At 43.5% G+C, this 26,794-nt stretch overlaps 1 protein-coding gene across 3 annotated transcripts in view; it reads left to right on the top strand.

The window, feature by feature from the left end:
* SH2B2 (SH2B adaptor protein 2) overlaps window positions 1-26,794 on the top strand; it is a 126,218-nt gene that overhangs the window by 51,245 nt on the left and 48,179 nt on the right. Inside the window, exons 2-3 of one of the 3 annotated variants that reach the window (XM_075594330.1) lie at window positions 14,217-14,304; window positions 25,205-26,082. In XM_075594330.1, coding sequence (XP_075450445.1) covers window positions 25,231-26,082 — 852 coding nt within the window. In that variant the 5' untranslated portion in view covers window positions 14,217-14,304; window positions 25,205-25,230. Of the gene's footprint in view, window positions 1-14,216; window positions 14,335-25,204; window positions 26,083-26,794 lie in introns of all 3 variants that reach the window. The other 2 variants (XM_075594329.1, XM_075594331.1) reach the window with 2 other exon arrangements.

Here is a 26,794-nt window from a genome sequence, read left to right as displayed (position 1 = left end):
TGTATTGGGGGGCTTGGGGGTATTTTTATATGTATTGGCAGGCAACAGGGTATTTTGATATGGGATGGGGTATTTTTTATATGTATTTTTTAATGGATTGGGCTCTTTTTTTTTTAGATGTATTGGGGTCTTTTGTAGATGTATTGGGGTCTTTTTTTAAAATGCAATGGGGTCTTTTTTAGATGCATTGGGTCTTTTTTTTAATGTATTGTTTTTATATGTGTATATATATACAGCATATATGTGCAGAACACTTCCCCCCCACCCCTGGGAGATGTGTGGCTACGGTGTGTGTAGGTGTGATGCTTTACCTGTGGCTCACAGGAGACCTGAGCCTCCGCTGCCCCACCCCCTCCTCCCCCCCTGGAATCACTCCTGCAATCTCCCCCGCACTGCCGGAACCTGCTCCCTGACTCCGCTGCCGAGCACACCCGCTCCAGGAGGTAAGGGCAACGGCGAACCAGGGGGGACCCCGGTTAGATCTATATATGTAAGTATGTATGTATGGGTGTGGTTATATGTATTTTTTTTTATATGTATTGGGTAGGTGGGTTTTTTGTATGTATTTGGGGGGGGGGGCGTTTTTTGGTATATATTTTGTGGGGAGATTTGTGTGAGGGGGAAGGAATGAGTGAGCGTGGGGTAATTGATGGAGGGAGAGGGGTGAGTGAGGAAAAGAGAGTAAGAGTGAGACGCAGGGGAGAGAAATGCATGTGAGGTGGGGGGGGCAGGGATTGAGTGAACGTGGGGTAATTGATAGAGGGGGTTAGAGTGAGAGGTGAGACGGAGACAAATATATGGGAAGAGGGAGGGAAATAGAGGTGGCTCGCATGGTGTGAAATGTGGCTCGCAACAGTGCCAACGGGGGTGGGTGGGGGGAGGCGGTCAGAACTGGATTCCTGGGCCCCGGGAAATGGGTCTGCGTCCCTGGTTTTACCAGATCATTGTTCTACATACATAACATAAAAACTATTCAAATAAGTACAATTCATAAGTACTATTCAATTTATTCATATTTCCGTTGCGACCTATAGTTCTCTAGTTTTTAAGGAACAATTCTGCTCATGTGGTAAAAAAAAATGTTTTTCTTTTAATTGTGTGTACTTTCCCTTTTTCATCTTGGACACATACTTTGTTGTGAAATCCTCCCGTGGGTTTTTGTTTTAAAGAACAATAATAATGAAGTAAGAATATTTTTGCAGCCTCTTATAACTGCAGCAGTTAAATAATTTGCACCACTGCTCGGTGCTGACCACTTAACTTCACTACTGTACTGTGTTCTTTTACCTTCTACATAAGCCGCTCTGCAGTACTTGCATATTTAAGTGTATTTGATGTGCATTTTGGCAGTAGGTCCTCATTTCTATTGCTGTTAAATAGATCTTAATTTGTAATGTCAGTGTTAGAAATGTAATTCATGTTTTTATAAGTCAAATTACATAGTTTCATAGTAGATGTGGTTGAAAAAAGACATAGGTCCATAAAGTTCAACCTATGCTAAATTTAGACAACAGATACTTTATCCTATATCTATACTTACTTATTGATCCAGAGGAAGGCAAACAAAAAACCCCATTAAGGGGAAAAATTAATTCCTTCCTGACTCCAAGAATTGGCAATCGGATTAATCCCTGGATCAACATCCTTCCCTTGTATACTTATTTGGTATATCCCTGTATACCTTTCCCATCTAAAAAGATGTCCAACCTTTTTTTGAACAAATCTATTGTATCTGCCATCACAGTCTCCACGGGTAATGAATTCCACATTTTAACTGCCCTTACTGTAAAGAACCCTTTCCTTTGTTGCTGGTGAAATTTCCTTTCCTCCAACCTTAAGGGATGGCCCCGAGTCCTTTGTACTGCCCGTGGGATGAATAGTTCTTTTGAAAGCTCCTTGTATTGTCCCTGAATATATTTGTATATAGTTATCATATCGCCTCTTAGACGCCTCTTTTCTAATGTAAATAAATCTAATTTAGCTAGCCTCTCCTCATAAGTTAGATTGTCCATCCCCTTTAATTATTTGGTGGCTCTTCTCTGCACTCTCTCTAGTTCCATAATGTATTTTCTAAGGAGTGGTGCCCAAAATTGTACTCCATATTCAAGGTGTGGTCTTACTAATGCTTTGTAAAGGGGCATAATTATGTTTACTTCCCTTCCATCCATTGACTGTTTGATGCAAGATAAGATCTTGTTTGCCTTTGCAGCTACTGCATGACATTGGGCACTATTGCTAAGCCTGCAGTCTACAAGCACTCCTAAATCCTTCTCCATCAAGGATTCCCCCAATATATCTCCATTTAATTTGTAAGTCGCCTTTTTATTCTTGCATCCCAAATGCATAACCGTACATTTATCTGTATTAAACCTCACATGCCATTTACCTGCCACGTTTCCAGTCTCTCCAAGTCCTTCTGAAGAGAAATTACATCCTGCTCTGATTCTATTACCTTACACAATTTAGTATCATCAGCAAAAATGGAGACTTTGCTCTCGATCCCAACCTCAAGGTCATTAATAAACAAGTTAAAAAGCAGGGGTCCCAGTACCGATCCCTGAGGTACTCCACTCACGACTTTAGCCCAACCTGAAAAAGTTCCATTTATGATAACCCTCTGTTGTCTGTCCTTTAACCAGTTTTCAATCCAGGTGCATATATTATTACTGAGTCCAATTTTCTTTATTTTGTACACCAACCTCTTGTGTGAAACCGTATCAAAAGCCTTTGCAAAATCTAAGTAGACCACATCAACTGCATTACCCTGGTCTAAATTCCTACTTACCTCCTCAAAGAAACAAATAAGGTTAGTTTGGCAAGATCTATCCTTCATAAATCCATGCTGACTATTACTAATAATTTTGTTTTCCATTAGGTATTCGTGAATATTATCCCGTATTAAACCTTCAAGTAGTTTCCCTACTATTGAAGTCAGGCTTACAGGTCTGTAATTTCCCGGTTGTGATCTAGCTCCCTTTTTAAATATAGGCACCACATCTGCTTTATGGCAATCTTGTGGTACTGAGCCTGTGGAAATTGAGTCCTTGAATATTAAATATAATGGTTTGGCTATTACTGAGCTTAACTCCTTGAGAACTCTTGGATGTATGCCATCGGGGCCAGGTGCCTTATTTACTTTAATTTTTTCAAGTCGCTTATGAACTTTTTCCTCAGTTAACCAATTGTTCATTAATATGGAGGTTGTGGCTTCCTCCTGGGGCACTACTATTGAACTTGATTCTTCCCTGGTAAACACAGAGGCAAAGAATTTGTTTAATACCTCAGCTTTTTCCTTATCTCTAATAATCTGCCTACCCATCTCACACTGAAAGGGTCCTATATTTTTTTGTTATTAAGGTACTTAAAGAACTTTTTAGGGTTGACCTTACTCTCTATTGCAATCCTTTTTTCATTATCCATTTTTGCTAATTTGATTACCCTTTTGCAATTTTTGTTACATTCCTTATAATTCTGATACAATGTCTCTGTCCCTTCTGACTTAAAGAATCTAAACGCCTTCCTCTTCTTGTCCATTTCCTCCCCTACCTGTTTATTTAGCCACATTGGTTTTGACTTATTTCTTTTATACTTATTACCCAAGGGTATACACTGATAAGTGTGCTTTTCTAACAATGTTTTAAAGACTGCCCATTTATCTTCTACATTTTTCCCTGCAAAAACATCATCCCATTGTATTACTAATAGATTAGACCTCAGTATATTAAAATCTGCCTTTCTGGTGGCACTGTATGCGGATGATGTTTTCCTGGCAATATCTAGACCCCTCACCTCTCTACCAAACTTGTTCGACTTACTTGGGAGATTCAACAGGATCCCCGGATTCAAAATCAACCAATCCAAATCAGACGCCATGAATATAAATTTACCTAAACATCTGGAGAAGCTGATCACCCTCAACTTCAACTTTAACTGGCAGCAGAAGCAAATTAAATATCTAGGGGTTAATGTAACCAAGACAACCAAACTGCTGTACCAGACAAATTACCCCAAACTGATACACACCCTGAGGGGGACATATGGAGATGGGCCAATTACAAAATTTCTTGGTAGGGAAGATCCACTGCATTAAAATGAGTCTGCTTCCTCGCCTTCTATATACCAGACCCTCCCGGTGCCACTAGGATTGAAGGATGCCCTATCGCTTCAATCTGAGATAGATACATTTATCTGGGGAGGGAAGAGAGCGAGAGTGGGTAAGCAGATAATGCGCAAACAAACAGGAGCAGGGGGGCTGGCAGTACCTTGCTTGTTATCCTATTACAAAGCGGCCCAATTATGCCAAATTGTGCTTAAGCACCAAAATTCCGCTTTCCTCAGTGGCCAATTCACTCTCGGTGTGGGAGATCACTAGGCCCAAATGCAAATTGACCCATAAAACATCGGGAATGACCCCATTATGGGGGAATCCATTATTTGCTACTGGACTGAACCGCCCGGACTTCACAATCTGGAAAACTAAACACATTAATAGATTAGTGGACCTGGAGGGCAGAAGAGGCATACAGATATTCGACACCCTTAAATCTAGCAAAAATATCCCCAATGCTGAATTCTTTAGATACCTCCAGGTCAGAGCATTCTACCAAGCTCAACAACCTCTAAACCAATTAACAAACTTTGAAAAGCTCTGTCACTCAAGGACGACCACAAAGGGACTCACATCGCAGTTGTACAAAGAAGTAACTGATTCTGGCTCAACCGTGACAGAAAAGTTAGGATATATGACCAAATGGGAGACGGATTTAGGGGAGGTTTTAGATTTAGAGGAGTGGACGAAAATTACCATGGCAGTTTCCAAAAGCTCCATGTGTGCGACCCTAAGGGAGAACGCATATAAAGTTATGATGAGATGGTACCACACCCCCACAAAATTGGCAAAATTCCTGCCCAGTTACTCCCCATTGTGTCCTAGATAATGTGGACAGCAAGCAGACTTGTTGCACATGCTGTGGTCTTGCCCCAAATTAGCCACAGTCTGGGATTGAATCCAAGATTGGCTGAACAGAATCCTAGGCATACATATCCTGCCAGACCCGTGGTTGTTTCTCTTAAATAGACCGCACCCGGGCCTCTCCAAAAAAGCAAATAAACTGATAACGCACTTCGCAATGGCAGTACGGGGGGAGATTGCAGCACGCTGGAAACAAAATGAGATCCCATCAATTGCTACAATTCGGAACAGAATTTGGACAGTCTGCTATATGGAGAAATTGACGAGCATGGTCAACGATACTGGCACAAATTACCTAAAAGTCTGGACGCCGTACAGACATACCAGGGGTAGAAAGATCCACGATATGGCAATGATAGAGATAAGTGCGTTCTCCGCTGGGGGGGTAACACAAGCATAGGCGTACAGGACAAATTAGAATTATCTGGGTTGAGCTAAACAAAGCCCCATGAGGGAGACACGGGTGTTGCCGGGGATAAATCTGGACCCTCAGGAAGCGATGAGCCGGAAGACGCAGAGCTCCCAGCAGAACCACGGTGGAAGGGCCCCTACCCCCCTTTCCTTCAGGTTTGTGAGTGGTGTCTGTTGGTTTGTCTTCCCAGTATGTCTTGTCATTATCTGTTGAGAGTAAGAATACATGGACGACTGATACTGTTTTGAATATGCTTTTGATAGAAATATATGAAATGTCTGTTGAACATGTGAACTATCAATAAAATTTAAGTTGAAAAAAAAAATCTGCCTTTCTAAAGTTTAAAGTCTTTGTTGAACCCAAGAAATCTATTTTTTGATAATTTATTTCAAATGAGACCATGTTATGATCACTGTTACCCAAATGTTCCAGGACTTGAATATTTGTTATTACTTCTACATTGTTTGATATGACCAAATCCAGTATTGCCCCTCTCCTGATTGGTTCCTCAATAATTTGGGTCATATAATTGTCTTTAAGCACCCCCAAAAACCTGTTTCCTTTTGTTGTAACGCTAATCTCATTGCCCCAGTCTATGTCTGGATAATTAAAATCCCCCATTATGCAAACATGACCCAGTTTTGATGCCTTTTCCATTTGCAAAAGTATTTTAGCTTCCTCAATCTCACAGATATTTGGTGGTTTATAGCATATTCCCACAAACATTTTCTTAATACTTTTACCTCCACTGCTAATTTCTATCCACAAAGTCTCTACATTTTCATCATTCCCTTCATAAACATCCCTTATAATAGGTTTTAGATCCGGTTTAACATAAAAATATACTCCACCTCCCCTTCTATTTGTTCAATCCTTCCGAAAAAGGGAATAACCCTCTAAATTAACTGTCCAGTCATGAGTTTCATCCCACCATGTTTCAGTAATGCCTATGATATCATACTGCCCCTTGCCGCTATTAATTCAAGCTCCCCCATTTTAGGCTTCTTGCATTAGCAAGCATGCATTTAAGTTTTTTTTCAGCCTGTACTATTATGTTATCTGCTCCTTCCTTTCTGCGCCCACTTGGTTTAGTCTTTAGAAGTTTTCTAGTATTATCTGTATTTACTATGGGTGTCTCACTGCTTGTCAAACTCACACTTGCCCCCATTCTACCTCCATACCACCTTGTATCCTCCTCTATTCAATTTAGTTCATTATCTGTTTATTTCCCCTCCCCCCTCCATCCTAGTTTAAAATCTCCTCCAACCTTTTTAGCATTCTCCCCCCTAGCACAGAAGATCCCTCTTCATTGAGGTGCAATCCGTCCCTAGAATATAGATGGCACCTCTCAGAAAAGGAGTCCCAGTGCTCTAAAAACCCAAACCCCTCCTTCCTGCACCACTTTCGTAGCCATGCATTAACCTCCCTGATCTCTGACTGTCTCCCTGTGGTAGCACATGGCACTGGTAGTATTTCAGAAAATACTACCTTGGAGGTCCTTGCCTTAAGCTTTTGGCCTAGATCTGTGTAATCATTTTTTAGAACCCTCCATCTTTCTCTAACTTTGTCATTGGTGCCAACGTGTACCAAGACCACCGGGTCAATCCCAGCCCCCCCAACAATCTGTCTACCCGATCCGCAATGTGCCGAACCCGAGCACCCGGGAGACAACAAACTGTTCGGCTCATGCGGTCACGGCAACAGATTGCCCTATATACCTTCCTAATAATGGAGTCCTCTACCACCACAATCTTTCTTTGTATCTGAGCATCCTAAGTCCCCACTGTGCTGGAGGAACTATTCCCCTGGCTGCTAGAGGAATTAGTCTCCCCCAGTCTTGCCATTTCTGCCCCGACATTCCCAATATCTTCACTCAGCACGGCAAATCTATTGGGATGTGTCAGCTCAGAAACGACCTGCCTCTCCCTATTGCCACTGCTTCCCCTTCTAACTGTCACCCAGCTACCTACCAGCTCCTCACTAACGGCAACCAAGCTACCTACCTGCTCCTCACTAACAGCGCACCATCTGCACCACTAGTCGAAGCAAGGGCCTGCTCAGTGAGCTCTAATTCCCTTTCAAGATTGCCAATGTCCCTTAATATTGCAAGTTGCCTCTTCAGATCAGCAATCTCTGATTCTAAAGAGACCACCCACTCACACCTCTCACAGCGGTATGCTCCTTGGAACAGCTGCTCCAAGTGCACATACATGTGGCAAGATGTGCATTGAGTGGCATTTTCAAACCTGCTCATTCTAGCAACTATGAAGTTTAGAAGTACTAACAGTAAACTGTAATTCAATATACTATACCCTGTTTAATCGCTTCCTTGTTCAAACTGCTTCTGGTTCTAACTGCACACACTTTAAACAACCAGCACTTCAAATCAACCACACGGATCAGTCAGTACACGCTTGTGTATATTCATTCCTCGGTTCAATAATTGGGTGTTACCTGATTTGCTTCATTTCACAAGCAGCAGTTTTGCAGTTGCTGCTTATGCAATTAAGCTTCACCATCTCTGTATAGAAGTTAAGACCTTTCTTCTACTTTCTAGGCAAAGCAACTCAGCAATTATATTTTTACATAAACTCTGCTTTGGAGGGTCAAGATGGAATTATATCCAATTTTGACCCAGTCTTTCATTTATAACTCTCTTCCTTGAGTATTCTGGTTCATTATAGTCCTGCATTTGATACACTAGGAGAAAAGGGGGGATAATGTCGCTTGACCAAAATAATAATGTTGAATAGGGCGCTGCTTAGGATACATGTATCAAATGGTAATAGTAAGAACTGTGCAAGCACAGACAGGCAAAAAATCCTATAGTGGCATACACCTATAGGATTTCCCCCTGCTGTGCTTGCACTAATTTTACTATTACCTGTATTTGTATGAAAAATTGGAGAGATAGATGCCAGAAAAGGACTTCTCATGATGACATGGAGTTAGTTTGGCAATACAGTACTGTACGTATTGATCAGTTGTCTACTGAAGAGAGATAATTCCACTCCGAATATAACAACCACATAAGAATCTCACAGGGTGCAGCAAACCTGAGGTTCGATAGGCATGTATACTCCAAAGAATAGCTGGCCAAAACTATTTACACACTACAGTTTTTAACCATTTATAATTCTCTTCCTTCAACAAATGTAACCATGTTTAAAGCAAGCATTTGGCTGCTTTTGTTTTCTATGGGGCTTCTGAATGGGGGAGTGTTTGTCAGTCAAGGGCTTCCTCTGCCTTTATCTCATCCTGTCCTTATCAGGGAACCAATAAACATAAGGGACGACAGAGAGTGGGCTCTGTCTGTGTAAACTCTTGTTGAATACACAGCCCCTATTTCTATAAACTGCGATAATCCGGCGCTATCGCACATGTAACCCTGCCCGGCTTCCCAGGGAGCTTACATCGGCATGGTTTACCTTGACTCAGGGTGCTGGAATTCAGGTGGCTGGGCAAAGAGGTAGCATGGTTGTATTCTAGTACCTTAAGAACATGGGTGTCTTCTGTCCCCGAGGCTCCTCTCCTCATGTCCTCCTGGAACCTAACCTTCCAGAACCGACTCTTCTTAAATACCCCTACGTGACATTGGGATCCCCATAGCAACCCAGGGCGGGCCTAGCCAACAATAACACTGCTAGTAAGCCTTTAGGAGGGGGGATATATACAGACAATAGAATAAGGGCCACCGTGACATCAGGCAGAAGAAATCAAACCGCTCCCAAATTTCCACTCACCATGTTTACAATCTGACTTTAACACATTTATTACAAAATATTTATTGGGGTTGGATTTTGTTTTTAAAAAAAAAAAAGTATTTGTTCACTCAAACTGGACCCCCATAAACTTGTCACTGCTATTAGTACACATTGGTCATAGACAGTTCCCATTTAAACTATTTGTTGTTCCACTAAAACAGGGCTCTTCAACTGGTTCACCAAGAGAGCCAGATGAGAAAACAGTTAGGAGTACAAGGGCCACAAGCTTATTGCAACGTAATACATTTAGATTACATTTAAAAACGTATAAATTACTATATTTCAATATTTTGCAAGCATTTATAACATGTCCTATAGTGTATACTGCATATATATATATATATATATTTATATATATATATATATATATATATATATATATATATATATATATGTAACGGGTTTCCCCCCCCCCCCCCCCCAATCTCACATTGGCCCGGGTACTTTAATAACCAACCCCCATTACGTGTGTGTGGTGGTGCACCTGTAGGCAACAGAACTCCTGAGTCTCCCGCTTGATGGTATTAAGGGATATCCAACAGGATAGGTGGCTGAGGTAGTGGGTGCGAGTTCAACTTACATCATGTGCAGCGCCTCCACCTCATCAGGGTCTATGCTTCCGCAGGGAGATGGTCCTGGTGAGGAACTCCTTCTTGGTGGTGCCATCCACTGCGGAGTAACTTCACACTCACACAGTGGGGGTATCGTTAACAAGGTCATCTTTATTGTAGACAGAGATGTAGCAGACTGCCCCATGCAGCTGCCGGCTCTAGCCGCACATCTCTCCGTGCTGTCCCTTTGCCAGGTACGCCCTCCAAATTGAAGTGGGATTCCCTCTTCTCCTAGGGAGATCCTTTCTGCGCCAGGTCCCTGGACACAGAGTGGCTTAGACAGGCTGATTGGTCAACCTGGACCTCTAGTTACGTCACTAGGGTCACAAAGTGTTCCTACAATCCCTTATGCAGGACAATACAACTTCCCAACAGCTTTCCACAGCTGCTGGAACACACTGAAACTAACTGTGTTGTGCCTTATATACTTCAGGAGGCAGGCGCATCCCTGATGTCACTATCCAGAGACTCAGATCATACAGCCACTCCCCTCCATAGATAGGGCACCTCACCATGGTGTGAGGGAAAACCTCCATAACTACTGCTGGCATACCTGTATTTACCAGGACTTACTGCCAACAGAGAGGAAAGTAATATACCATTATTATGCATGGCTATATATATATAACGTTACCTTAACTTACAAGTGAGTTTCATTGTGAAAAATTGCACTTCGCTAAATAAGCGTCTATTAGGAAATTAGCAAGTCCAAGTGCCACATGGAGGCCCTTCACTGGACGCCAGTTAAAGAGGCCTGCACTAAAAGGTACCGTACTACATTTAAAAACATTTTTTTTTATCAATCCCCAATGGTTGAAGAAAAACTCCTTGACTTTTCCAATATTAGCACATGTTATATATAGAGATGCAAAGTAAATGGTGCCTATTATACAGCAGTGATTGTGATAAGGGCAGACATTTACTTTGATTAAAGCCATCAAGTTTAATTGTGAGCAATTAAGGGAGACGCCGTACAGCAGATGTTTTTTTTTAAATCAAGGAAAAAGAATTTCAGTGTGCTGATTAAAAATTTCTAATAAACATTTTTAATGTTGTTTCTCCAACCATTTTATCCCTATGCTTCAAATTGTTGAGTAATTAGTCATATACATTTTGCACTAAAGCAATGCAGAAATTGAAAATACTCTTGGGCCTACTCAGGGCCGCAGACAGAGTTCTCGAGGCCCAGGACTAGAGTTATGACCCCCCCCCTTCTGTATCTGCGGTCTTGCAAGCCCCCCCATTTCACACCTCGCGAGCCCCTTCTATTTCCCCCCCCCTCTTCCCATGTATTTCTCTCTCTTCCATCTCACTCCCTCTCTTCCTCACTCACCCCCTCTCTCCTCTCTCTCCCCCACACTTAGTCAATTACCCCAGGCTCACTCAATCCCCTCACCTCACACTCATTCCTTCCCCCCTCACACAATCCTCCTCACAAAATACATACGAAAACCCCCCATCCCCAAATACATACAAATCCCCCACATCCCAAATACATACCAAAAAAAAAACCTACCCCCAAATACATACAACCCCCCCCCCCCATCACCACAAATACATGCAAAAAAAAACACCACTAGAGGAGTGTGTTGAGGCCTAGTCCCTTAGGGGGTAGGGTACTACGGAGATAATGGCTAATGCCTCAAGATGAGGTATCATGTAAATCCTGTGATGCAGTGTGTGTATCCGGCTGCTCGATAAACCTCAGTCATACCAACAACTGGTGTAGTATTTGAAGCATGGCTATTGATAAAAGAAGTGTACATGAGGTGCATCCTGAAGCCTCAGGATCCACTTGGACTGGGGGCGCTGTCACCTAAAGAACTACCTGTCCTGATGTCTTCCTCACAACATCACAGAGATCTCCTGCCTCCTGTTTACCACCAGGTATGAAGCAGCAGCCACAGAACACGGCGGTAGCGACACCATTTCCCAGAGGGTGGGGGAAAGAGGGCTACACATATATAATAAAACAAACACACCCTGAATACGTACAAAAAAAAACCCCAACCCCCCAAAAACATATAAAGTACAGACTTACCTTGGGGATGGTCTCGGGTCTTTTGCCGGGCCCGACTGCCAGTTATCCCATTGCCGCCAGGCCCGGTACTCCCCAGCTGTGGGCCTCCCTCACTGACTGTCCCACGCCGTGCTTCTGAGATCAGCGCGTGTTGGGACTCCCTCCCATGCCGGTGCGCGCCGGAAGCTGAGTCCAGCTTGATTCCGGGCACGCCGACCTCAGAGAGGTCCAGCACGCACCAGCATCAGAAGCTCGACAAAGAATAGAGGCTTGCAGCTGGGGAGAGCCTGGCCCCATGGCAACAAGAGGTCAAACCCAACTGCTTTGTCCTGCCGCCCTGCCCCCCGCAGCTACTGGGCCTGGGACACTTGTCCCGGCTCTCCCCCCCTGTCAGCGGCCCCGGGCCTACTGTGTGTACTAACATTTAATGTTGCAACTTTTTGTGCATCAGACTTCCACAGCTAAAAATTAATACAAACCATCAAAAAATGTGCGTCCTACATATGCAGATATCATACACAAGACGCATAATTTGTTGTTTGAAATAATTTTTGACACATCTTGAATACAAAAACGATACAATGTAAATGAAAACACAATTATGTATGTATTTTTCTTTTTTAAAACTTTTATTATGAAAATAATGCATTTTGTTAACCTATATTATGAAACATCAGAGCTACCTACAATACATTTTGGGTTAATATATAGTAACTTAATGCTGCGCTAACTCTATTAACAGACTTTTTACGGTGAGTTGAACTTGGTAGACGATTTTGATGCACTTTATATTCATTTTATGGCATAGAGAAATAGATTTTTTTTATTACATACCATTTTACTTATGTGCGCCAAAACCAAACCAAAAAATGTTTCTTCTTGTCACAGATGGAGAAATGTGAGGTTAGTACATAGGCGCACACAAGCGCAATTGACATTAAGTTAGACATGCGTCAATTTTGCGACACAAAAACCTTTACAGCGTCTAGTAAATTGGCCCTCAATAAATGTAAATGTGATATTCAGATGCAGATGATAGAAAGTAGTCCTGAGCTTCGTGTAAAGATCAGCATGACCGCTAGGGCTAGACTCCCCCTTCTTTTCCTTATGGCTGGTGGGAGGGTTATGACACGGCTGGGAGGGAGTTTATATAGTTGTGTGCTGGGATGTGAGCAGGCATTTCCCATTTTGTTAGCTCTGGAGAGCTTCTCTATGTGTCCTACAGGTGGTCCAAGGGGGTGCACTGTTGCCAGTACCCACGCCTGGGGCTGGTGTGGCTTGCGATTGTTGGGCCTGTGCTTGCCTCGGGTGGAGAGGCTGTAGTTGCGCTGCCTGGCTCCTCGGTGGACCCGGCAGAGGCGGGGAAACGTCTCTGATGTTTGTTTTCGGGATGCTTATACATAATTCCTAAAGGGTTTACGAACAACACCAGTGGTTGATATCTGTTGACAACATAAGCGTGGATTATGTCCCAGATCTTATTTGTCTGTGTCTGAGATATTGCATACCCATACAGGTCGTTTCTTTGAGATTTGGAAAAAGGAGTTATACCACTTCTCCTTAAGGAAAATACCACACCACGTGGTGTTGTTCATAACACTTTAGGTATTATAAGCCAATTACAACACTTGCAGCTTAAACTTCTATTGATCTAATCTCAGCACTGAGGAGGTTTCAGATAATTGTATCTATACACCAAGTTGAACTAATTTGTTTTTATAACTTTTCTGTTGTATATAGTTGTTCCGATTTATTTCTACCTAATATTATTAAAGGTTAAGTTTTAGCCACTCCATTATACATCTAGCACTGCCCTCCTTTCACTATCTCATAGTGAGAGCACCTATTCAGATGCTCCCACTGAGGCACGCAGGTATATTACATACCAACGAAGTAGGGCATTTCATCCCTCTCTTGAGGGTTCCCTATTGTGTCACTTAATTCCCCTTAGTCCAGCCACTAGGCTCTATTCTGTAGACATATCTGACCTACATATTGACATTAACAGGCTGAGCGAGGGACATCTGTCTCTTCCCAGTACATTTTTTATTGTCCTATAATGGCAGGAGTCTCTGGAGGGGCCGGCCGACAACCAACAAGGAGATACCGATTTTTATGGATGCGGCGTGGTCCAAAGGTTTTGGGCATGATGTGTATTGCGTTGGCCAGAGCTATGGGCAGATTCACCCTTATTTCAAATGATTTCCCCCCCTCTAGTCGTCGCAGTAAGCCTATGGGGTAATTGCTTTGCTAATTGGTTGATGATTTTCTGGATTGACAATATGTGGCTATGAATGGCTCTGGCACACAATTCCCTTTGGTGGTTGCATTGTTGCAGTTTTTTGGTTTTGTGGTGTTTGAGTCCGAATGTATCTTTTTAGGGCAAAGTATGTGCCCGTGGTGGCTAATCGTATCGCTGATTCTTTGTCTCAAACAGCTGCCAGAGTTCAGAAGGTTGGCCCTCGGAATTGTGGGACTTGGTGGCAGACCAGTGATGGAACTAGCTTCGGTGTCTGTTGCAGCTGGTACGTGGGGAGTTTATGCGGCTGCCTGGCGTGAGTACCTTAATCTGGGGGGGAGGGGGAGTTGTTGGGGCTTGAAGGCAAACAGGATTGTAGGAAGCCAGTTACGCCTTTAGTGCTAGTATGTTTGCTCAGGTTAGTCTGAAAGTACACGTTTCTCAGGTCGAAGCAGGACTGTTTAATGCGACCTTTGTGCTGACATTTATTGGGGCTTTGAGGGTAAGTGAACTGGTCTGCGCAAGTAAGAGAGGATGAGGCGGTTTGCCTTCTGTGGACGTGGTTTGGGGATCTGATCAGGTCTGCCTCTTGGTGCACCGGTCAAAAACAGGGGTTCTTGTGTTCGTTTGAGTATCTTAAATGGCAGTTTGGTTTGCCCAGTTAGGAGGATAGGGGAGTTCCTGGAGGTCAGGCCTCCTATTCCTGGCCGGCTTCTACTGCATGCGGGGAGTGAGGCCTTATCAAGGTACCAGTACCAACAGGTTTTCCAGTTATGTCTAGGATATTTTGGGTTTGGATAGCACTCAGTTTGGTACTCATTCCTTCTGCATAGGGGCAGCGACGGAGGTAGCCAGGTTGGGTTTGGGCATCGAGGTGTTTCATCGGATTGGGAGATTGGAGTCAAACCATTATCATAGCTATGTTCGTCTTTGAATAGTTTAGGTAGCTACGGGGTTTGCTTCCTTATTGTGCTTTAGGTTGTTCTGCCATGGAAATATGGATAATCACGACTCGCATGTTCATTGGGCCGAAAAGCGGGTTGAGGTGCGCCTCATGGGAGGAATGTGGGGCTGCAGAGGGATCATACACTGTTTTTCCGTGGAGGAAAGAGGTTTACAGTTACCAGAGTTGTTTGTGCTTGCCAGCGATAGGAGGCCTCCTCAGGTTTTATTGCTTCACATTGGGGGTAATGACATAGTAAAAAAGGGGGTGGTGATAGGGAGTGATCAACTATAAACCATACTAATTAATTATTATAAGTGGGTGCAAACTGTGAACTGAAAGTGAATCAGTGAAATGGTGAGCTCACACCAGAGTGGTGTGCATTTAAGTGAAATTTTCTTTGAGCATACTGTCTTGTGAGCTCACCATTTCACTAATGACATAGTATCAGTCAAGCCGCTGGACTTAATGTGATCAGGAGGTATTCACGATTGGCTGAAATTCAGGCTAGGTTAGGCAATTTGTATGTGATTTGGTTGAACATTGTTCATAGGAAGATTTGGAAAGGGCTCGTCCAGTTGAAAAGAGTAGGAAGAAAATTAATAAGGTGATAGGGAATTTTGTTCTTCAGTCAAGTGGCACAAGGATTTTGTCACCCAGATTTTTAGTCTGATAACTGTGGGTTGTTTGACTAGACGGGGTGCATTTGTTTGACCTTGTTCTAGATTTATTTAATGTCACCATTCAGGACAGGGTGAAAAGAGTTCTGGCGGGTCAGTGGCTAATTTAAGTAGTGTTAAATAGACTCATTGGTGGCAGGTGGTTGGTGGGTAAGTGCGGGATAACTTTATAACATAGACCTCTGTAGGTGTAGTAGTGCCTAGTGGTGGCATTTATTGGCCACTAGGCAGGGCTCATTGTGCGGTGGGTTCCTGGGGCTCATTCTCGCAGCTGCTGATGAGTAATTTAAGCAGCTCAGGCATTGCATGACTTGGGGGGTTTGCAGGCCATTGTTGAGCACCATTGGCCTTACTGGTTGGTGGAGAACTCTGACAGGGTTTTTGGCATTTACTGTTCTGCTATTGGTATTTTTATTTTATTTTAGATCTGTTTATTTGTCAGCATATTTAGTCGAATACAGAAAAGAAAAGGGGGAGACAAGAGGATAAGTACAATTGTTGTCTTGGTACATTGAAATTGCATACAGGTAATGATACTTGGTATTATGTAGCGGACGGAACAGAGACAACACTGGGGGGTGGGTGGGCTGTTCTTCTCAACTCTGACTCCACTAGAAACTACCCACCATGGTCCTTACGGAACCCAAGCCACACGTCGACCTGGGCCCACTGCTACTAATCATAACAGCGTCAGGGCCGAACTGCGGCCTGGTCCTGCCCCCTTTAACAATTAGCTAGGCCTAAATATTACTAAAGATTTGTGGGTATTTCCCCTGAAGAAGGCTGTGATTCGTTCCATGGGTAGCACATACCACACCTTGCACTTGATAACATTGATATCAGGCACTGTCTGTTGTCTCCAGAGGGCCACTATCGTATACCTCAATAGCATGAGGATCTGGTTTGCCAGTTTGACTGACATTCAAGGCAGATCAGGTGGGCGCCTACCCAGCAGGGCAAACCAAGGGTCAGGAGTGACATGCTCATTTAGCAGTGAACTAATTAGGGTGAAAATTTGTCTCCAAACTGGCATGATCAGTGGGCAGGATCACCAAGTGTGTGAGAGGAAGCCATTTTGCCCGCGGTCCCAAAAGCATTGAGGGGATACATAGGAGTTAATTGAGTGTAACCGGTCCGGGGTCAGGTACCACTAGAACAGCAGTTTGTAGGAGTTTTCTTTCAAGCTTGTGCAAATAGAACTTGTGACCACAGCCTACCACATCTTTTCCCATTCCTCTACATCAAGAGCGTCACCCAGTTCCTTCTCCTATTTCACATGTACATTTACCAGAGGGTTCCACAGCTAGGATCATCTGAGAGATCTGGCCCCTTTCCAAGTACATTGGCCTGTACATTAGTTCAAAATAAGTAGATGTGGAGTGAGATCTTTTGGTGTGGATGGTCATAGCAAAATGTTTGACATGTTAATATCTAAAGATTTCTGCAGACGACAGACCAAGTTCCCCCATCATTTTCATAAAGCTCTTGATATTCTCACCAGACAATAGGTCCTCGACCCTGGTGACCCCAACCCTCACACAGACTACAAAAGTACATATAGATAGTGCCAGCACAAATTGCGGGTTTCCCCAAAGGAGGATCATACCTGAGTTCTCAGAGGTGAATTTGTACTTAAATTAATTCTGTTCCATAGGGATATCGCAGCTTTGATAGTCGGAAATTCTGGAAAGATTTTGGGCCTATTGACATGGGAGACAGAGGAGAGAGTCCACACTGGCTGGGGAACATATGCTGTCTTCTATGTCAACCCAACCTCTGGTATCCTTCTTTGAGTTCCAGAGAATAGTCTGCCCAACCTCGCTGCCTGGAAATACTTTAGAAAGTAAGGAACGGCCGGAACCCCAATCCTGAAGGGCCTCTGGAGTACCACACTCTTAACCTTCTGGCTTTTGCACCCCATAACAAAGCAGGAGATACAGGATTGTAGTTACTTAATATCCCCAGCCTTGATGGGAAATGGGAGGGCTCGGAACAGATACAGTAATCTGGGCAGGAGGTTCATCTTGACGGAGATGATTCTTCCGACCCACGATATACAGTATTTTTTCCAGGATTCTAAATCTTTCTTAAGGTCTATAATAGTTTTTGGGTAATTTCATTTGTAGAGGGAGTCAAATAAGTTTGTGAGATTCATCTTTAAGTAGGGAAGGAAGTTTGCTTGCCAAGAGAAATGTCAGTTCTCCTTGGGGAGTTTTACCAGCCTCATGAGGACGTTTATGTTCAGTGATAATGATTTGGACTGATTTATATTGAATCCTAAAACTACACCAAAGTGATCTAACGTTGAAATACATTTGGGAGAGAGAGCAATGGTTGACAGGCTCCATAGAACGTCATCTGCAAAAAGCAAAATGTTATATTCTTTACTCCCCACAAAAATTCCCAAAATATTGGGCTTTCTCTAGTCAGTGTTGCCAGTGGTTCAATGGAAAGGGCGAATAGTAGGGGAGAAAGGGGTCACACCTGCCTCGTACCATTTACTATCTGTATCTGCTCGGATAGGATCCCAGATTCCCACACCCTGGCCATCTGTGATTTGTAAAGCCCTTGGAATGACTGTGCCCTAAGTGCCGTATCAACGGTGAGGGTGTGCCTCTGTCTTCAGCTCTTGGTCCAAGAGGATCCGCTGGCCCCAACTATCAACCCACCCACCCACCTGTGCAACCTCTCCAGGGAGAGGGGGGTCTCCCCAAGCTCAAAGGACCGGCCAGGGTGTTCTCCATTGGAAAGCTGTCGGATCACGCAGGCGAGGCACCTCCCCCCCACCTCTAGGCCCTCTACTCTCCGTCGGTGTTAGCTCCCCCAGAGCATGACTACAAATGTGGTCACCAGCTCAGCTCCCGTCACATGGCTCCCACTCACTCCACTGTGCAGATGCCAGATTAGGGATTGGTCCCGCTGCGTCCGGTGGCGCTTGCGGCCGCGTGCGCGTGCGCCACCAGCCCCTTACCTGCAATTTATTGGTCCACGCTGCCTCCTCCCTCCGTGGCTCACTACGTGCTGTGACGCGTCAGGCGGCCAGCGCTACCAGAAGAAGGTATTCTGGAGCGTTGACGCGTCACGTGGTGCGCGTGTGAGCCAATGAGAAGGTAAGCAGGGGAGCAGGGGAGGAGCTCGTAGGGAGGCGGCCTGTTGAGCTGTGTGTCATGGCTTGTTTTTTTTATTGTTTGTGCCAGAGCGTGATCGTATCTCCGGGCTCCTGCACACCGGAGGAGGGGAGGGGGGTACGAACGGACAGACCCTCCGTTCAAAGCGCACCCCCGCTCAAACCACGCCCCCCTGCTCCGGCTCCCAACAGACCACAGATAGCGGCCTGTGCCTCTCAGCGCGCTGCCTGCATGCAGTGTGGGTGCGCTGACTGAGGGAGCGAGGCCTTAGCCTAAGCCACACAGCGCTCAATGAATCCTTCAGACAGGGAGGTGTATATGCGAAGGCAGCTTGTAGTATGTTGTTTTTTGTAAAGTTACAACATAGGTTTTGGTCTACTGTATATACGCTGATGTTTTTGGCTTTCACTGCCATGTAGTGACTTGCAGCCTACACTGTGATATTAATTAGTTGACTAGGCTTCCGGGGAATCGTGGAAGGATCAACCATATACCCCTCAAAAAGATGCTGACTGGTCTTCCACCTCCCATAGGTGGTGGGCTTCTATCATGTAGTCTGGGATAGGATTGTAGCAGATACACTATATATAAGAAAAGAAGTTCCCCGCTACAGCAATGTAGTATAGAAAAATGATGTTATGGGAGCGGTGCCTTGGTAAAGGTACAATTGGAAAAACAGGAGAGAGCTAGAAACCCAATTAGGCACTCAGTTCCCAAAAGCTGAATGTATAATGAAATGAATTAAAATTAATTTATTTGTTCATCAATTTAAAAGAATGGGGGATCCTGTTGATCACTCTCCTCTTTTTGAGAAGACTTAATCCTGCTACTAAACAAAAATCTATTCTTCAAGTACCATATTAATATAATGTGTGGAAGTCTGAATCCACACCAGAGGGCTGATCATCAGATCAACTCTCCCCACTACTTACAATATGATATCACTCATAGTGGGACAGTTAGTTCATCACATTTTAACAGATATCTATTTTACTCACTTATACTATACCAGGACAGGAAGCTATTCCTCTCCTCTGTAGCCCTTAAAAATAATTCAATATCAGGACTCGTTATTTAGGCACTTTTGGGATATAATGTTATGTTAAATTGGTCTTACATACATACAATCTAATTGCTAGAGTATAACACTTATTACTAATATACTTATGCATTTTAGTGCCATTTTCAACAGTATATTACCCAAGGCTGAACAAGCTAATAAGTTTCTCTGGATGTTCTCTGTGTGATCCAATCAGATCATCACCTTGATCAGCCACAGTGAGTCTATTAACCAATAGCAACATTTTACACTGCATAAATCATTTACTGTTCTATGGGACTCCCCCCCCCTCTCACTACTGCCTTGAGAAAGCGTTTCTTACGCGAAACGCGCACGTCGGCTTTCACGTGCACGCGCATTGTCAGCATTAGCGTGGCAGCATCCAGCATCGCATAGCGATCAGCTGCTAGACTCTGCAAGTGCAAACACTCACTCGAGTAGGAGAACCAGGTGTTCATTCGACTTCACAGTAAGTGGACACATCACTGAGTGTAGTTGTATCCCTGTTATCACGCGGTTCTGTCCATTTACCTTTATGAACTTAGGCAAACTAACAGCCACGCCGTGGGCTTTAGAGGGCTTATTAGCTCTATAAGTGACCATTCAGGGGAAACACCCACCGGCAGTACTGGAGCGCAGAACACTAGCGGTTAACCCATTCATGAATATGGGCTTAGGCATTCACATAGCCAAACCGTATCTCTAGTGTCTCTGCAACCAGTGCATTTTGAGCTACATACTCTATGATAGGCATTTCCTACCATCATCTCAAACCACTGTGCAATAGCTACATCTCATGGGCACAGACTACCGGTTTGCACATATATGCAGCAACTCATATATAATTATATACATCATTTCATTGGTTGTTTAGTAGTACCTTTTGTTAGAAATTATCTGTATTGATCCTACTTTGTCACAGGGTTCATTAACCCCAGTGGTTCAACCATTGTATATGGGCTGTTACATTTATACTCAGTGTTTGTATACCCCTTACTGTTGAAGCAACACCTTCATTTTCAGGTTAACTGTATATCAGTACCTTCATTCGAAACATTGATTTAATCCCACTCAAACTGTTTCGTTCTTTTTCAATCCAGAGTACACCCAGTACTCGACATAGGATTGTTATGTGTGTGTCCTTTAGTGGATTTTAACCCCCATTCTTTTAAATTGATGAACAATTAAAATTTATTTTAATTCATTTCATTATACATTCAGCTTTTGGGAATTGAGTGCCTAATTGGGTTTCTAGCTCTCTCCTGTTTTTCCAATTGCAGCAGATACAGCAAGGTAAGAGCAGGTGCTCAAAAGTCCATGCAGCCTTTTGGTAAACCGCTCACCAGGAAGTATGGTATTGGTATTTTTGTAAGAGCCGAGGCTGTTAAACATCCAGACCTTTCCTTGTGTGCAAGTTGTATTTACAGGTATGTTTAAGGGGTGGAGGGAGCTCCATCGAAGGCTCAAAGGTCAAGTGATTTGAGGGATCGATATGTTGTGTATGGAGACAGCAGCTTTGGTTTACATGATCTTGTTTTCCTCATTTGATAGTTGTGTTGAGTTAAAATATGTATGTGAATTATTTTATCTTATAGCAAATATAGCATTGTCTAAATTAATTGTATAAAATGACATGAGACACTATTGATGGGCCTCAAACCACGTGCAATGTTTGGATTTGCTTTCCATCTTTCTTACTTGTGCATTGGGCATGAAATCAAACAAGTTGTAAAACTACTCAAGCTGCTTACTAACGATGGAGGGGGGATCAAAGCCATTAAGATAGGGCTAAAGGCACTAGGACCAAAATACTCTTCTATACCGTATTATAATAGGTTAAAAAAATGGAGTATTATTTTCAGTAACATTTTATTTCTGATTTTTGATTCCATGGAACCCTGGTTAACGTTTGTTACCTTATAGCCACTAAAGGTACCCATTCTTTTACAATTAGGCAGCTTTTATTAAGTAAGTTGAGGGCCAAAATAGGTGATAATTTAAGAAAAAATTATTTTCGTATAATGGCCAAGTGATTATTGAATAACATATTTTTTTAAATGTATGTTTTACTCCAATAAGGCCAAATCAATGAAACACAAAAATGTAAAGTGCCATGAATTATTTATTTGTATATAGAAGTCAATGAAAAGGTATTGATGTCTTAACCAGATTGGTCAGTAATGGAAAGACGTTTAAAATTCAAGCTAGCTAAATAAATACACATGTAATAGTGTGAAAATGTTTTGAACAAGATGCCCTGTATTAAAGCCAATGAATCTGGATCTGTGAATTTTCAAACCATAACATTAACATAAAACAGCTCAGTACTGTTTTTTTACTGTAGCTCAGCAGTGACCAACTCATCCTCAAGGGCCACCAACAGGGCAGGTTTTAAGGGTATCCCTGCTTTAGCACAGGTGGCTTCGTCAACGACTGCACCACCTGTGCTGAAGCAGGGATACCCTTAAAACCTGACCTGTTGGTGACCCTTGCGGACTGGAGTTGGCCATCGCTGCTGTGGCTGAACACTGTAGACTGGAACTGCTTGAGGGCCATTGATGAGACTCATATTCATGTTCCTTACAGTAAACATTGAATAAAAGATGAGCACACAACCTCTATGCCAAGACCACAGAAAATATAGCTTCCTCAGAGAAGACATTACTTGGCAGAGTCATGTGGTTCTACACTGGGATGCATGTTCTCATATTAATAAAATGCAGCCTGTCTGTAAATCTTTATTATCTGTACCACTGTAACAAATGTTTCACGCTTACTTAAAATATTCAGTGCAGCATTTAAAAATAAAATATTTTCTATATGTACAATTGATCATATGATATGCTTGGCGTTTCCTTTTCTGAGGCTCCTGTATGAAACTGTTATGAAAAGTTTCACTGAGTCAGATTCCAAGAAAGGAGAAATGAGTGATCGACACAGACGCGTGAATACAATGGAACAGTCATTAGTAGCGGGTGGGCACGTGTTTTGCTTCAAAAATGTTTATTTCTATTTTTTTTTCATAACCTTTAGAGAAAATGTTGCATTTACGTCATATTCGTAACATTTTCATAATTTTCATAACATTTACTATTTTACATGCAACATGTGCCCTCAGAAGAGTTTATGTACAGTATCAAGGCAATATTGTAGCAAAAATGCCACATTTTCCTCTTGCAGTAATTTTATCAAGATACTATGCTCCAGTTTTGCCCTATTGCGACTTGAGAAGTGACAGTAGGGGGAGTTAGTGAGGGGTTACTTGGTGTACATACAGTATATTATGAGATGTATCAAACTCTGCATATATGTGCTTCATTAAACTGAAAAAATCCACTGTCTAAGGGCTGGGTCCCGCTGCACCCGGCGGCGCGGGCGGCTGCACGGGCGTTCCCCACCAGCAGGGGAATCCTCCCGAGCCGGTCCCGGTCCCCCCTGGCTGCACAGCTTACTACACGCTGTGACGCGTCAGCCGCTAGCGGATACAAGAGAATTGTGATCCCTAGCTTCGACGCGTCACGTGGTGTGGCTGTGAGCCAATGAGGAGAGGAGGCTTCGGGAGGAGGGGAGGCTGCGGGGAGGAGTGTGGAGTGAAAGCAGCGTGAGTGCCTGTCTGTGTGTGTGTGTATGTGTGTGCGTGAGTGCCTGTCTGTGTGTGTGTGTATGTGTGTGCGTGAGTGCCTGTATGTGTGTCTGAGTGCCTATCTGTGTTTGTGTATGTGTGTCTGAGTGCCTATCTGTGTTTGTGTATGTGTATGCCTGTGTGTGTGTGTTGCTTTATTTACTGTACCTTCAATCAGCAGCTCCAGCCCGAGCCGTGGAGGGAGGGAGGGGGGGGGGGAGAGTAGCGGGTCCCTCCGCTCAAGCCACGCCCCCCCTCCCGCTCAAGCCTCCCACTCCCGCCCACCTCCCGCTCCGGCTCCCGCTCCCTACAGACCGCATATCGCGGTCTGTGTATGTCAGCGCCCCGCCTGTCTGCAGTGCGGGAGCGCTGACGGAGGGAGCGGGGCCTTAGCCTAAGTTAGCGTAAACCTTTCTGCCCACTAACGTCTCCACCAGATGTAAGCAACAACACAGATCCCATAGGCTTTAATAATATGGAAAAATAGTGTCTGTTTTTTAAGCAATTGATTGTGATGGCTGAAATATTCAACAATCTTACCTCTCAATGCAAATACATATTTGTTGGGTTTTGCAGGGATGGGGTCAAAAAGATATTTGCAAAATGAGTGTTTCATGCGCACATAGAACTTGAGTTGAACAATTGTTGACATATTTTGTATATTCTATTGCTCTAGGTCATCCTGGTGATATTTACAGCTTTTAAATTAAATTTGATTCAAAGAGGTTGCCTGGAGCAGGCAAGAAATGTCTTTGCTTATCATTTTTTTTATTTATTTTTTTTAGCTCCATACAGTATGTGCTACTCTACTGATTTTTACAGCAATTCAACTAAATTTTAGTTGAATTGCCCAAAATGTCACAGTGCAATGTGAGTTTACACATTGTCATCAGCAAATAAAAATACCACTTACGAGCACATGCAGGGCCGCCGACAGATTGCCCCCCCTGTGTCAGCGGTCTTTAGAGTCCTTCCTCTTTCACACCTTGCAAGCCCCCTCCTCTGTCCCTCCCCTCTCCCCATATATTTCTCTCCCCGTCTCTCGCTCTTACCACCGTCTGTTCCTCACTCACCCCCCCCCCTCACCTCTATCTCACGCTTACCCCCCTATCCCCTCTCTTCCTCACTCCCTCTTACACCCCTCTCACTCTACCCGCCTCGCCCCCCTCCCCCCGCTATCACCCAATTACCCCCCTCTCACTCAATCCCCACTCCCTCAATCCTCCCCTGGCTACACACACACATACAATCCCCCCCAATACCCACACAATAATACCCCACTGAACAAGAATTCTCCCCAAAACAAACAACACAACCCTCTCAAATACATACAACACAACCCTCTCAAATACATACAACACAACCCTCTCAAATACATACAACACTAACCCCCTCCAAATACATATAACACTAACCCCCCAAATACATACAACGCTAAACCCCCCAAATACATACAACACTAACCCCTCCAAATACATACAACACTAACCCTCCAAATACATACAATACTAACCCCTCCAAATACATACAACACTACCCCCAAATATATACTACACCACCCTCCCAAATACATACTACACTATGTCCCAAATATATAATACACCACTCCTCCAAATACATACAACACTACCTCCCCCCTTCCCTCCCCCACCCCCCAAATACAAACAGGATGACCTTTATTCTTGCTGATATGTACTTTCGGAGCAGACTGTACATATGTGGGTTTTACATTTTCATTTTTCTTGCCTTGCAGTTTTCTGACAGTGGAATGGAACAGCCATGAATGGTGATGCCCATAATCAGGATTCTTCCTCCCAACTCCCTGACTGGAAGGAGTTCTGTGAGCTTCATGCTCAATCGGCTGCAGTTGACTTTGCTCAGAAATTCTGCCAGTTTCTGAGAGAGAATCCTCACTACAATGCTCCTGGGGCGGAGAACTCATTCTCCCACCATTTTGCTGCCAATTTTTTAGACTTCTTCAGTTTTGAAGTCAGCCGGGTGTATGTATCTGATTCTCCAACAAAATATAACATTGTGCCCTTTGTAGGTCTTCAGAATTGCCAGGTGCCTTTTGGGAGGGATTTTTTTCCCAGGAAAGAGGAAACTTCCACAGAATCATTAGACAGCATGGACAACCCTGTCACAAATAGATATTTAAGTCGGACTCAGGCCCGAGCTCACAAGGTTTCGTCCTATGGCCACTCACGCAGTTCTGAGGATGTTTCTGTCCACGGGAGCTCCAAGACAAAGTTTAAGAAGGGGTTCTCTTTGAGGAACATGAGTTTGTGTGTTGTGGATGGTATGAAGGAAATGTGGCATAGGAAGTCTTCTCCTGAACCAAGTTTGGATTCTGGGCAAACGAGACGGTCAGAACGTGAACATTGTGCTCCAGGTAACAAGGAACATGTTGAGCCACGTGAAAAATGGACTCACAAATTGCGACTCTCAAAAATGCAGGCATCAAAAATAGACCTTGTTGACATTCAAAGAGAGGGAACCCTCAGGTACATGGTTGCTGATGACACAAACTGTGTTGGTAGCTCTCAGTGGCAAAAATGTCGCCTTCTTTTAAGGAAGGCAGTGAAAATGGAGGGAGAAAGGTTCCTACTTGAATTCTATGTGCCTCCAAAGGTAAGATCCATATTTTTATTTTCACGTTTCTTTAAAGATTTATACATTGTTAATTCATTATCTAATAGGGGTTTCTGCAACTTTAGTTTCTGTATTATAGTGTTTAATATTAGCTATATGATACTTGATATCCTTTGTAATATCTAAAGCACACTAATACATTCCAGTTTGTTCTTTAAATAGACAATATTAGCTACTATTAGTTACACATTTTAGAATTTTTACAATAATAACATCAAAATCCACATAGAACTGCAAGATATCTCGGAATTCTGCATTTTGTAACGGGTTGATGGGTTGGGGCATGGGTATGTTTAAGAGATTTATTGAGCAGGGGAGTGTTTGTGAGGTAGGTTGAACGAGTGAGGAGGTTGTTGTGGGGGGAATGGTGTTTGGGTGGGGGTGATGTGCTGGAGGTATTTGGGAGGGTTGTTGATCGGGGATGATGTTGTGCAGATAAAGATGTTTAGGGGTTTTGTTGAGTAGGGATAGGGAGTTTCTCAGGGGCAAGACACTGTGTGAGACACACACAATGATACACACAATGATACACAATGACACACACACTGACAGTGAGACACACACACACACACTCACCGACCGACAGAGATACAAAGTGACAGACACACACTCCTAGCTCTCCCCACCGCAGTGCAGCTCTATCTATCAGCATGTATTTCCTCGTCCTCTAGCATGCTCGGCTTGTTGGGTG

The sequence above is a fragment of the Ascaphus truei genome, chromosome 3 (assembly GCF_040206685.1).
Source record: "Ascaphus truei isolate aAscTru1 chromosome 3, aAscTru1.hap1, whole genome shotgun sequence".
Classification (NCBI taxonomy): Eukaryota; Metazoa; Chordata; class Amphibia; order Anura; family Ascaphidae; genus Ascaphus; species Ascaphus truei.
Note: the sequence above shows the minus strand (reverse complement) of the source record. Positions and strands in the feature narration are given on the sequence as shown.